General features: G+C 41.4%; 1 protein-coding gene across 1 annotated transcript; it reads left to right on the top strand.

The window, feature by feature from the left end:
* Positions 1 to 3,985: 3,985 nt before the first annotated feature.
* On the top strand, positions 3,986 to 11,532 carry taf3 (TAF3 RNA polymerase II, TATA box binding protein (TBP)-associated facto). Its single transcript, XM_084933832.1, has 7 exons — positions 3,986 to 4,366; positions 4,734 to 4,976; positions 5,396 to 7,230; positions 7,335 to 7,417; positions 8,234 to 8,507; positions 9,037 to 9,143; positions 10,624 to 11,532. The coding sequence occupies exons 1-7, from the start codon at positions 4,201 to 4,203 to the stop codon at positions 10,736 to 10,738; spliced, it is 2,823 nt and encodes a 940-aa protein (XP_084789958.1). The 5' UTR covers positions 3,986 to 4,200; the 3' UTR covers positions 10,739 to 11,532.
* The last annotated feature ends 1,506 nt before the right edge of the window (positions 11,533 to 13,038 follow it).

Raw genomic sequence — 13,038 nt, 5'->3', positions numbered from 1 at the left:
CTGGAAGGCTCGGGTTTATTAATATGTTCTTGATTTGGGAATCTAAGAGTACATGGATGGAGGTATGACTGTTAAACTGAGAGAGGGCCAAACCTAAGGGAAGGGTCTTAAAACAGACAGCAGTGACGGCAACCTCAGGTTACAAATTGTTGAATTAAGCGGATATTAAACATGTTGAACAGATCAATCAAAGACTGCACATTTGGTGAAGCAACAACATCAAATTTGTTGAAATATGATTCATTTGCTTGGCTGGTTATCAGGGTGAAGTTCCACAGGCACTGGAGCCTGTTCCAGCCTCAAATAAATCAAAACAATCCACCCATTTTCTCTGTTCTCTCCAGCCTTTCCCAGCTGTTAAAAGGCAAATGGTGCTTTGTCCTATGATGAAACCAGGTGCATGGTATTGGCATGGCAGACCCTCCCCAATTCATTACTGTTCAACAGGTCTCCCAGCAGGGTGGAAACTGGGAAGCCTGAGCTGTCTGGATCACCTTTTTGTAGGAAAACACAATGCGCAAGAGTAAATATAATTATATAATGATAACAGCATGATCATATGCAGTGAAAGGACTCACAATTATAGATGAGAAACAGAATATATTAAAGTTCTGGAAAGTTGGTCTCCCTTCATATCCCTCATAGTGTCTTAGACCAAAAACTTTCCAAAAGATAACTTTACACAGTGTGTAAGAGGTTATTTTTTTACTGCTGCTACTCAATGAGAGAATATTATTTTTCAAAGTTATGTTGTAACCAGATGATTGCATGCTCTTAGCTCAGTTATTGAGCAGTTGAATTGTGTGCTTTAATGTCGTTATGGGAAGCCAAGCTCCCTAAAGCATAACTAAGGAGAACAGTGGCCTGTCAACAATTAACATTATTCAGTCTTGCAGAACTTTTAGCCAGTTTTCAAATGATTTCTATTGGTACAGAACATTTGGGATTGACAAGCGATTAACCAGGCCATAAACACAACAGGAAGGTGTTCACAGTAACAAGTCCCAGAGCTGGTTTCCTGTAGCCTTCTTTATCCCCAGAAGTATTTTTTCCCCTTATTTTTTCTTTTGCAAACAGAGAAGGCTCTCTGCTGGTTATTTAAAAAAAATTGAGCAGGCACTACTGCATTTGCTTCACTTTTCAGAACCAGAAGTTACATAAATGTAGTCTTGGGAGGTTGAAAAAGGGAGGTTTTTGAAGATATTTCACCTCTCATACAAGAGGTTATTCAGTTCTATAAACCAAAGTAGAGAGTCTCAGGGTTTTAACCTCTACTGTGTCTGGAAATACTGTCTTGGTAATACACTGCTTTTTTGATGCAATACAGTGTGCAACAGTGTTATCTAATCTGTCACTGGTGCTGCTCCAGTGGTGTCCAGTTCACCTACGCATAAACTACAAGATCCTCTTTCACACTTTCAGTCTTTTATAACCTTGACCTTCCATATTTGTCTGATGTTCTCCATACTTGCTCTCCCCCCAATACATTCAGCTCATCTTCAGCTTCTCTTTTGTCTGTTCCATCTACTTGCCTGACTACCATGGGACTTAAAGCCTTTAGTTACTCTGCCCCAAAACTCTGCATTTCCACCAGATCTCCAGACCATAGTGTAAAGCTGGGCATACACTGTGCAATTTTTTTGGCCCATTTTGAGATGATTTTTCAGTCATGCAACCATTTTGGGGATCAGCCTGAGTTTTACCTTAATCGTGCGTCGTATGGTATACATGGGGTAACGAGAAGCAATTAACACCTCACGACCAACTCCCGATCAGCAATCGTATGGTCGCAAGAAAATCAAACCGGTTTTAAATCCTGATCGCCCCTCTTGAGGGTATCAACGCAACCTGTCACACTGAGCATGCGCAAACACAGAAATGGAAGTGAAAAAGACGAAGTAGCATGGCAGTGCAGTGTGTTATCTGGACACAAGCAATGGAGGCCAAACTTGTATAACTTTGGCAAGCTCATCCGAGCCTTTTCGATGTGGCCTCACAAAATTAAAACAACCGCAACAACTGTGAAAACAGTTGGATGGACATTGCTGCTCAATTGCAGCTGCCTGGTCAATGTTTTTCATTAGCAATTTAGCAAAGTTAGTGGTGGTGTGTGTGTGTCTGTGTGAGTGAAAGATAAAGACGGAGAGAGAGGGAGATCAAAAGACAGATTTTGTGTTATAAGCGTAATGTTATCACTTCACTTAATGGACGCATAGTGTGAGCACTCAGGTCACATCAGAGCATTGGGCCGTATAGTGTGAGACCATGCATCGTGACCTACGAACTTCTAACCCCTGCGATTCAATCATACAGTTTGAGCAGGAGCTGAATAATGCGACTGAAAAAAATCGCAGTGTATGCCCAGCTTAAGCTATCCAATGAAGTGAAGCAAACAATGTCTAGATGCATGCTCAACTATCTAGGTAAGAAAATCCCAAGTAAGGAAGTCGTTTGCTCCAGGCAATCCAGGAGTAAAGGACAACTGCTGCTTAAATGAAAACCTTTAGTGATCCCATGTGTCAGGAGTGGGGGGACAAGCAGGCCATTCATGTAAAATGGGAGTGACTACAGGAACAGATCAGAGGTACAATTTTTCACGATCTTACAGCCTTTCTCTGACTCTCTGTGAATGGTACTCAAGGCCATTGATCAGTGGTGATAACCATTTGCATATTAATGATCATCAAACTGACCTCACAACCATCATTAATCAGTGGGGCTAGTTTCAGTCATTATGCAAATGTAGTGTTAAAAGGTTTGGGAAATCTGCAGTCAGCTGAGACTTAAGACGTTCCTTGGAGGAGTGACAAAGTGTTTCTCCCTCTGAAAACACAAAGTCGAGGTGAAGAGAATCAACTTTCTGGAATCCAATCAAATAACCATTCACAAAGGTAGGTAAGTGACTCTCAGGACAGGACAGTCTAGGGCTAAATACCGAAGACTCTCCAACGGTTAAGAAGAAGCTTCTTGAATAAAATGGCGAAACGTCTTTGAGAAGCTAGAGAAGTCCTGTTGACTTATTTTCCAGCATTCAAGACTTCTGGATTGACTGAGAACCTACACAGACACATTTGACATTTCCAGCATTCGCCACAGCTAATAAGCTCCACCATCACCAAATCTACAACCAGTTTTGAGACCCATGATAGAATTTGGGACTTTGGATTAAACAGCCATCTACAGCACTATTTTCACAGAACCAAGAAAGAGTTTTTTTCAAGAATGATCCTTAAGGGATCCAATAACTTAGGAGAATCATTGTAGAGGTGCACTGAAGCTTTTCTGGTGGGCAGATGGTGACCAGACACATTGACACTGGCTTTCCTTTGATGTGACTGTCAGTTTGTTATACAAGTCTGGAAATATATGGAGATAAAGTGAAATTCGACTGGTTAAAAAAGATCTACAGCTGCAAGGCGGTGATCATTTTTAATAATCCAGCACCACCCAGTGTGGGGAATTAAACCTGCAGGCAAACCACGCTCTATTTCTCACACAAACTCATGTGGTAAAGTTTACGTTAGCTTTCCAAATTTAAGAGTCACCTAGAATTAGCTTTAGTCTGATAAAAACGAATTTTAAAAAGCCACCCTGCCAATTTGGATTTTTTTCTCAGACACTGGGTATATTTTTCTTGAAATATTCTACTTTTTACTTGGGCCGGAAGTGAGAAACAGTTACTTCGGCGTCACTCGGCGGTGAGAAGCTAAAAGCGAAACTGACTGCTGGCGTGCCCTGAAAGTTGTGAATGTTCCTGCAGCGTCAAAAAACGCGCATAGCTCAGTTTAGTTGAGTGATGGCTCTAATTTAAAGCCACGTTTCATCTACGGTAACCAGTTTACATTCACTAGCCAAACTAGTGACCAGACCCAGCCTGAGTAAAATCTAGCTTCCTGTAAAACCCACAGAGCTCCTGCGCCTGTGCAGACAGTCAACGATCCGCTCGAACTCCGCAGAGCCGTGTAGGCGGAGGCTCACTGGCGCGCATGCGCGGACTAGATTCCGGGGATGGGTCTATCGATGGAAACAAGATGGCGACTCTGGCAAAAGCGCCAATATATTTACTGAAGTAGATGTCCATATTTAACCGTGGTAGTGGGTTTTCCCAAGCCCTTCGGGGCATTCCGCGAAACATGACGAGCGGGAGCATGTTTTCCAAGAGGAATTGACCGGGATTAATATCGTAACAAAGTCAGCGAGATGTGCGAGAGCTATGCCCGCTCGCTGCTGCGTGTCTCGGTGGCGCAGATCTGCCAGGCTCTGGGCTGGGATGCGGTTCAGCTCACTGCGTGTGATCTGCTGTCCGATGTGCTGCATCGGTACATCCAGCAGTTGGCTCGGGTCTGTCATCGATACTCTGAGTTGTGTAAGTGCTTTGTTTGGTTCTCTTATTACTTTTTTAGCCTGTAAACTCAAAGTAGTCGATCACGTTGTTGTTAACTGACTCTGCAGCTGGCGCCCCCTAGCAAGCAGTTAATATGTCAGAAAGTACAGTAGGAACACAGCAAAGCGACTTCCCCTGTATTGTTATTATTGGGGCTATGCTGCTTTGCATCTGTTTTCAGTGCTAAAAGTAGCCGATCTCACGAGTATTGGTTACTTAATTGCTGTATAATCTATAAAATAACGTCGCGTGCCGACTGTAAACCTGTTGAGCATCACTTCTTGCTGCAGGAAGAGTGTGTGCAGAGTGAGTGCTGTGGTTTAATGACAACATTTTTGATCCATTTCAGATGGAAGAACAGATCCAGTCCTGGACGATGTCAGCCAGGCTTTCAGACTGCTAGGAGTGAGTCTGAGTGAACTGGAGGACTATGTCAACAACCTAGAGCCTGTGCCCTTCAGCCACCAAACACCGCTCTACCCTGTTAGCAAAAACAATGTCCTGCAGTTTCCCCAACCTGGAGTTCGAGATGCAGAGGAAAGGAAGGATTACATTCCAGAGTATATGCCACCTCTGGTCTCCTTACAAGAAGGTCAGTATAATAACTTGTATAGTATTAGCTATATGACCATTACTTTTTAGTGTGCACAGGCTGAAAGTTGATAGCAAAGTGGGATCAAGTCCTCTCTAAATCCTATGCAAATAATATAGCATTATAATAAAGTTTATTGCAGGGTTGTTACATTAGACTGTGATGTAACACAGCAGATTCGTAAAATAATCTTTTACGAATCATCTTTTTACTTTTTACATTTTATTGTGTTGTAAATGTTATTTTAAGTTGCTAAAACTAAGTGTAAATGCATCAATTCACACAAAGTGAAATACTTTTTTAAATACCCAAATATATTCAAAGTCAAAAGTTCAAACTAAAATCACATGTTTATGTTGTAAATGTCATGTTGTGATTGTCAAAGTTCTTAGTTCTGTTTTTTATCTCCTTTACTCTAGAAGAAGAGGAGGAAGAGGTCCCCCCTGATATGGGTACTTCAGCTGAAGCTATGCAGGTGGCACTGGAAGAGGATGAGGAGGAAATAGATGAAGATGAAACGGTCAACGATGAAAATCATCCACTAAAGAGGCACCTGGATAGTCCTGATGCAGCTATGGGCATGATGCCTACCTCCAAGAGGCCTCGGATGTACCCTGGCCTCAGCCCAGAGTGGGGTCTTGAGCCCAGGGAGCCTCTTACGTCTCTCAACCCTCAACGTGTTAGTCCAGGCATTCTACCTTCTCATGACAGCCTGGACCCCCTGTCACCTGAAATGCCATCTGGTACCCTGCCTTCCTTTAGACCTCAGCCCGTAATACCAAAACACTCTGATCAGAAGGCCCTCACTGCTCCAGCAAGAAAGCCTAAGGTGTCTTCCCCTGGCAGACAAAGGACTAAGTCCCCTAAAGGGGTTATTCCTGTTCCGGTGGTTGGCAGTCCCATAAATTCACCAAAACCATCTAAGGAAAAGAAAAAGTCTCCAGGCAAGACAAAGAGTCCTAAAAGTCCCAAGAGCCCTAAAATGGCCTCAGCTAAAGCCCCCCAACCTCAGAGCAAACCAGATGTCATGCAAAAGTTACCGTTGTCCACACCGAGTGAGAGCATGGGCAAAGACAATATTCATTTGCGTCAGAACATAGAAGAAAGAGAGCTAACTGCAGGCCCTTTCAAGAAATTAGAGCCAGATAATAGAGCAATTGAGGATTCTATTGACGCTGTGATAGCTAGAGCATGTGCTGAACGGAAACCCGATCCATTCGCGTTCTCCTCGGGCTCTGATTCGGATAGCAATGGATTCTCCAGTCCCAGGAGACTGACTATTATGGAGCCGTCTACACCTAAAGGACCAATTGGTGCCGGCATCTTGTTAAAAGACACGTCAACACCACTTCACCCTCTGCCACACATAGGCCTGGGGAATTGGACGATGGATGATTCAATCAACGAGGTGATCCGAAAGGCCAACCAGGGGGGGCCATCTGCCCCTGCTGCACCCCAACCGGCAGCAGATTACGTGTCATCCGGATCGGCTTCACCACCTACCCCTGAACCACTCCTCAAGGTGTTTGAGGAGAAAAATAAGATTGTGTCATCAGTAGATGTCAAGAAGAAGCTAAAGAAGGAGCTTAAAACTAAGATGAAGAAGAAAGAGAAAGACAAGCCAAAAGATAAAGACAGGGAAAAAGATAAGAGTAAGCTAAAAGAGAAGAATAAGGACAAGAACAGGGATAAAAACAAGGAGTTTTCTAAAGATGGGAAGATGCCCTGGAAGGAGTTTGGGGTAAAGGACGAGGAACTTTTTGTTCCACGAGACTTCCCCCTGGCTGAGGGCTCAATCAAGATGAAGTCAAGAGATGGGGACGGCTCTAAAAAGGAGAAGGAGAAACATAAAGACAAAAAGAAGGATAAAGAAAAAAGTAAAAAGGACAAGGATAAGAAGGACAAGGGGAAAGATAAGAGCAAGGACGACAAGCAGAAACAATCTACATTATCCCCCTTTGGTCTGGGTGATGTCCCGCCACTGTTTAGTCCGCATACCTGTCTGCGCATGCCCTCAATGCTGCCTCCTTTGGCCCCAATCCTCCAGGAGAAGGAAATAAAAACCAAGGAGAAGGACAAAAAGAAAGACAAGAAAGAGAAGAAGAAAAAGAAGGACAAGGAGAAAGACAAGGAGCGGGAAAAGGCCAAAGAAAAAGAAAGGGAAAAGGAGGATAAGAGGAAGGAAAAGGAGAGGGAAAAGGAGAAACGAGAAAAGGAAAAAGAGAAAGAAAAGGAGAGAATTCGACTGGAAAAGGTCAGTTTGTATTTACGTCTAGCATACCTTTTGTTTATTGGTTTGTTTGTTTTTTCTGTATGTTGGCGCCACAAATATTTATATTATCCTTTGTGTCTCTTTAGGTCAAAATAGACACTCCAGCACCTTTACCGTCTCCGGTCATTCCCAGACTGACGCTCAGGGTGGGAGCAGGTCAAGACAAAATGTAAGTACTGATTAAAGCTTTCTAGTGATACCTCTGATAATGTGTTTTTATGTTACACAAAGAGTCTTTACAATAGACGGCCGGTATTCGTGGTAGTTAGGGTCCACAACTGCCCGTGAATAGCTGAAATCCATGAATACTTGAAATCCTTTCTAAAAACGCTTATAACTGCCAATTTTAATAGTTAAAACACCAAGTATATCATCCTAAAACACTTTAATATAATTTCAAAGTCATCTTACAACAAGTCTTTTATGAAGGTCTCAGGCATTTCGCAGCTGCTTCCGTGTCTGGCAATGCAGATTTCCCCATGCAGAGAAATATACTCTTTTTTTTCATTCATAAAAAATGTATTTAGTCACGAAAATAATTGAATAATAATAATAAATGAAAAATATTTTAGATATGCTCTACGGAAAAAATCCACGAATAGGTAAATTCTCTGGGAATATTTGGGAGTTACTTTCCACAAAACAATCTGTGCAAACTGAACCGCGGATAGGCGTGTGTTGACTGTACTTCTTGACCTATGAAATCGTACTTTTTCTGGCCTCAGTGCTTTTTGGTACTGTCTGAAAGGTATCTGTTAAAGATCTATTTATGTTTATTGTCCATTGTCTTATTTTTGATTATATAAGTTCTGCTTTGATGAAGTTTTATCAGCTGGGTGGGTGGGCTGCTGTGCTCACAGCTGCAGCTGTTTACCTTTGATGATCACATTAAGTTAATTAATTTAGTTCTACTTTAAAGAAGACTCTTACAAAAAGAGACAGTATGAACAGAAGACATCTCTAACTTGTAACTCTCTATCAACAGTGTCATCAGTAAAGTGGTTCCAAATTCAGAGCCCAGCACGCCAGCACCCAAGACCCCTGCTACCAAGTCAGGACCTGGCAATCGCCCTCGGACACCGCCGCCACCACCAATGCTGCCGCCGGTCATCCCCACGCTGCCGCCAGCTCCCTCGCCCCTTCCACCTGCTCCACCCCCATCATCGTCTTTAATTTCCCCGCCCCCTATACTCCCTCCTGCCGCCTCCGTCAAAACACCAGTCCGCAGCGTGGTAACTGAGACCGTCAGTACTTACGTGGTAAGTGCCCAGGATAAAAATATTTGTGCATTTAAAAGCTTTTGCTTCACCAGTCTTTGTTTAGTGTCCATGACATGCACATTAACAAGAACAGTCTGAAATTACATACCTGAATATCAGGCTGCAAAATCTATATATGAATTGAATCCCTGGATCCAGCTCATGAAAGTTTCTTAAGAGTATAAAGATGTTGCTCCTGTTTTGGTTTTGTTTTTTTCAGTTTGATCTTGAAATATTAAAGAGGGCTTTAAAAATATTTTATGGACTCCAAAAGCTCTAAAAGCTCTTCTAATGTTACCCAAGCACCATCTATTGTTTTCATGAATCTGTCTTTTTGATGAACCCCACTAACCAGACACACATCCTCCTTGGCAAAGGTAGTTACACTCAAGATAAAACAGACTGTTGGGTTATTCAGCGTTTTGGGGGGATCTTTTTCATTATCTGTTTGTGTCATAGCTTTTTTTTTTTTTTAATTTGATTGCCTTTGACATGTCACTAAAGTTTTCTCCTGTGTGTAACAATCAAGATTCGAGATGAGTGGGGAAACCAGATCTGGATTTGCCCTGGATGTAACAAACCTGATGATGGCAGTCCCATGATAGGATGTGATGGCTGTGACGACTGGTATCACTGGTAAGAGCTTTACAACCCTGTATTTTCATGACAGCTTTTCATGACAAAGATGGGTGCTTGTACTAATTCTTAATCTGCTCTTCCACTTCTGGGTTCTTATTTGCATTTTTAATGCATTTATATGTAATTCACTCTTGTCACTTTGGTTAATCTGGGGAAATGTGGTTTCTGGGCGTCTGTAATGGGACCTTTTGATAAAAAATATCAGCACAGCCCCATTAAAAATCTGTCAAATACTGTGTATGATTTACAGCAGCTGATTAAAGGTATTTGTATGACTGAGACATAGTGTGTTTGGGATCGTAAAAAACAGAAAAAGTTGTTGCTGCTGTTGAATCATTGTGTCCTGCGGCTAACATTCCTCAGAGGTTATGATCCATGTTGACACGATAGCATAACACAGTTGCCTCAGATTTGTCTCCCAACAGATTTATCCCCCCACCATATCCCAACGGTGCTCTATTAGATTTAGATCTGGTGTCTGTGGAGGTCATTTGAGTACAGTGAACTAACTGTCATATTCTAGAAACCAGTTTGAGATAATTTGAGCTTTGTGACATGACACGTTATCCTGCTGGAAGCTAAAAGCCGTCTGGCCATTCTCCTCAGATCTCGAGCACCAGAGAACTCCCACTCATATTTTCTTTTTTTTTTTTTGGACCACTCTCTGTAAACCCTAGAGATGCTTGTGTAGGAAAATCCCAGTAGATCTACATTTTCTGAAATACTCAGACCAGCTCATCAGTCACCAAAAAACATGCCACATTCAAAGCCACTAAAATCAGCATTCTGGTGCTCCATTTGAACTTCAGCAGGTCATCTTAACAATGTCTACATGCCTTGATGCAGTGAGTCGCAGCTACCTGATTGGCCGATTAGAAATTTGTGTTAATGAGTAGTTGAATAGGTGTACTTAACAAAGTGGCCAATGCGTATGTAATTAATGGGCCTGGGTCCACATTACAGTAGGGGGGGAAAAGTTGTTTCTGTGTTTGTATCATCTGCTTTTGATTTGTGAAAATCCAGGAAATTGTGCTAAATGCTAACGGTACATTTATAATCATACAAAATAACAGACGCACTGTATCTTTCATGTCAACTGATAATTCGAGATCAATTTTTTTCAGACATATGAAACACATAGTCTGAATGTGTTTGTCAGTGAGCTGCTGATTTTTTTTGTAATTTAAATGCATCTTTTATTATCAAAAAGTACAACAATGACTGAATGACCTGATTTCCAGTAATGAATGGCATCCCCTCACATCTCCTTGGGAAGTCTGTAGGTGGTTGAATTTATTAAATGCCAGCAACTGACAGGATGAGGCCTAAATAAACAATATGTGTGTTCCTTTTAATTTGACATCAGTGTCAAACATAATGTCTTCTAACTAAATGGGGCTAAAGCCTCATAGGAATATGACTGCATTCTCACCATTTCCTCACTAACCTCAACTCTCTTCTTCTGTTATGTGCTCAGGCCTTGTGTCGGGGTCGTCACAGCGCCCCCTGAGGACCAGCAGTGGTTCTGCGTTAAATGTTCCAGCAAGAAGAAAGATAAAAAACACAAGAAAAGGAAACACAAACCGCATTGAGACTATGCAAAAGCACATTTTGGACTGTTTTGGACTAAAGCCATCAATGAACACTCATGGCACTGCTGTAACATTTAAAAAAAGATAAAGAAAGCTAAAATTATGGCTGATGCAAACTTCTGAGGATTTTTTTAAAGATGTCAGCCACGATTCATTGTGAGTTGGTAAGAGGATAAAAAAAAAAGGATTTAACCAGCACATAATCAGCCTTAGTTCTCGTGTGGTCGTTCCCCCCCCCCCTTTTTTTTTTTGCCTATAAATTGTTTATTTGTTGCTTTTGGTTGTCCAATCTTGGAGATCTTGTCTGTGTAAGGAGACCATGGCAGTTTCTGTCAAATCAGAGTTAAATTTTGTCAACAAAGTGGAAGAAAGAAGAACAGCTGTCGTCTTTTTTTCTGTTTTCCCTCATGTTGCCAAGAAATGGCATGACCTTTGTGTCAAGCCTTTCTCCCAATTTTCTGCAGTATCACTGAAATGTCATGTATATAAATGATTGCATCAGGCATGTATAAATGTGTAAATACCAACTTCCAAGCCAAGTGCATTTTGTTCTTAGGATTATTGACTCAAAAATCCATTTTCAGATATTGCTTTTTAAATCTACTGATTTTTCTGTAATTTCTGTACATTTTTTTAAATTTAAAGTTTGTATTTTTATTTTTTCCCCCCTTTTTCCCTTCATATGGAGTAGTCCTGGAGTTATACTGTAGCTGTTCTTGTAATGTAATTAATTTCACTGAGATTTGAATATTAAAGATGAATGGTCTGTGTACTCACAGACTTTAACATGTCAATCTCATTACCATCAAAACTTTACCCAACTCACCTGTCCAACCCATCCATGCATCCTTGATTTTTTTTTTTTTTTTTTTTTTGTTCGACGAGTGCACGCTTTCAATTGTTTTGGGTTGTTTTTTTTGCATTGGCTTTATAAGAAATAGATTGGAAATATTTTATCAAACCCAGTTTCGTATGTTGAATTTTGTCCGTGTTAATTCACTAATCCAGGATCCTCCTTTGCAGCTGTGTTACTGTTACCGTTACTCTGAACACTGAAGGTCACCTGAGCGATTTTGTGTGGATTGTGAGGAACTGACTTCTCAGTTTGTCTGCTACAAATGGGGATATTTGTAGACTTGCTGCCTTTCCTTGAATGACCACACGGTGTCAATCTTCATGCACAGAAACCGGCGCCCTGCTCATAAGGCGTGGATGACGAGACAGCCTCGTGCAAACCGTGTTCCACCACATCATAAATGTAAAAAAGCTATAACTGCTCTCTTAGGTAATGCATTTGGGATCTTCTCAAACATGCCTTGAAAGGAAATCATCTCTAAAAGCACTGTCCCTTGTAAAACACCCTATAAATGACAGTAACATTTACAGCCATTCAGAAGCTATTAAGGTGGGTTTCTGTAGGGGGGGGGCAGGTAGTAAAACATCCTTTGCAGAATTATCATTGGATGGTAATTTTAGAACGTGGGCTCTGCTTGTCTTGTGTCACTTTTTCCATTCTTTGAAATTAAACGTTGCAATGAAGCCTCTGAAGGAGGAGGAATCATATGAAGCAGAAGCGGATTACCAGTCATCAATGACTTTATATACTGAGATGTGAAACATCGTGATACGTATCTGCTGTAATGTGCTTCTGCATCATATATTTCTGGGAACAAGCAATACCAGTGCTGTCTTTGGCGTTTTGGTGCACAGGTCATATTTTACAGAAAAGTAATAGTATATGAAAACCTTTGAAAGGGCGTAGAGAAATTCTGAGGTCTGAGTTCAGTGAGTTTTTAAAAAAAATTTATTCAGCATTGTGCTGGCAGTTGGCTAATGAAGGCTGTGTTTTTGAGGTGGATACCCCTCTGTTTAGCATCTGCGATTGATTCAGAGACTGAATATTTCAGTTCAGTCCTTATTTAAGTGAAGAAGAAAGTGCTACACACATTAGAAGAGCATCTCTGAACACACAACAAGTAAAAACTTGAAGCACGTGATCTACAGCAGCACAAGACCACATTGGGTCCCACTCCTGTCAGCTAAAAACAGGAAACTGAGGCTACAATTCACACAGACCATGAGCATTGGTCATCTAGTCTGATGACTCTCAACTTCTGCTGCAAACATGAAACTATGGATCCATCTCACCTTGTATCAATGGTTGAGGCTGATGGTGGTGTAATAGAGAGGGGGATGTTTTTTTAGTACACCCATCACTCCTTAGTTCCCACTGAACATTGTTTAAATGCTTACCTGACAACTGTTGTTGACCATATCCATCCCTTTATGACCAAAATGTA

Source organism: Perissodus microlepis, chromosome 7, assembly GCF_051167445.1.
Source record: "Perissodus microlepis isolate ML-2025 ecotype Zambia chromosome 7, ASM5116744v1, whole genome shotgun sequence".
Lineage (NCBI taxonomy): Eukaryota > Metazoa > Chordata > Actinopteri > Cichliformes > Cichlidae > Perissodus > Perissodus microlepis.
This window is presented reverse-complemented; position numbering and strand designations above follow the sequence as displayed.

Coding starts and splice junctions, on each gene's coding strand:
- taf3 (XM_084933832.1), top strand. CDS start 4,201: ATGTGCGAGAGCTATGCCCGCTCGCTGCTGCGTGTCTCGGTGGCGCAG. Junction 7,418..8,233: donor GGAGCAGGTCAAGACAAAAT/GTAAGTACTGAT, acceptor CTCTATCAACAG/TGTCATCAGTAAAGTGGTTC. Junction 8,508..9,036: donor AGACCGTCAGTACTTACGTG/GTAAGTGCCCAG, acceptor GTAACAATCAAG/ATTCGAGATGAGTGGGGAAA.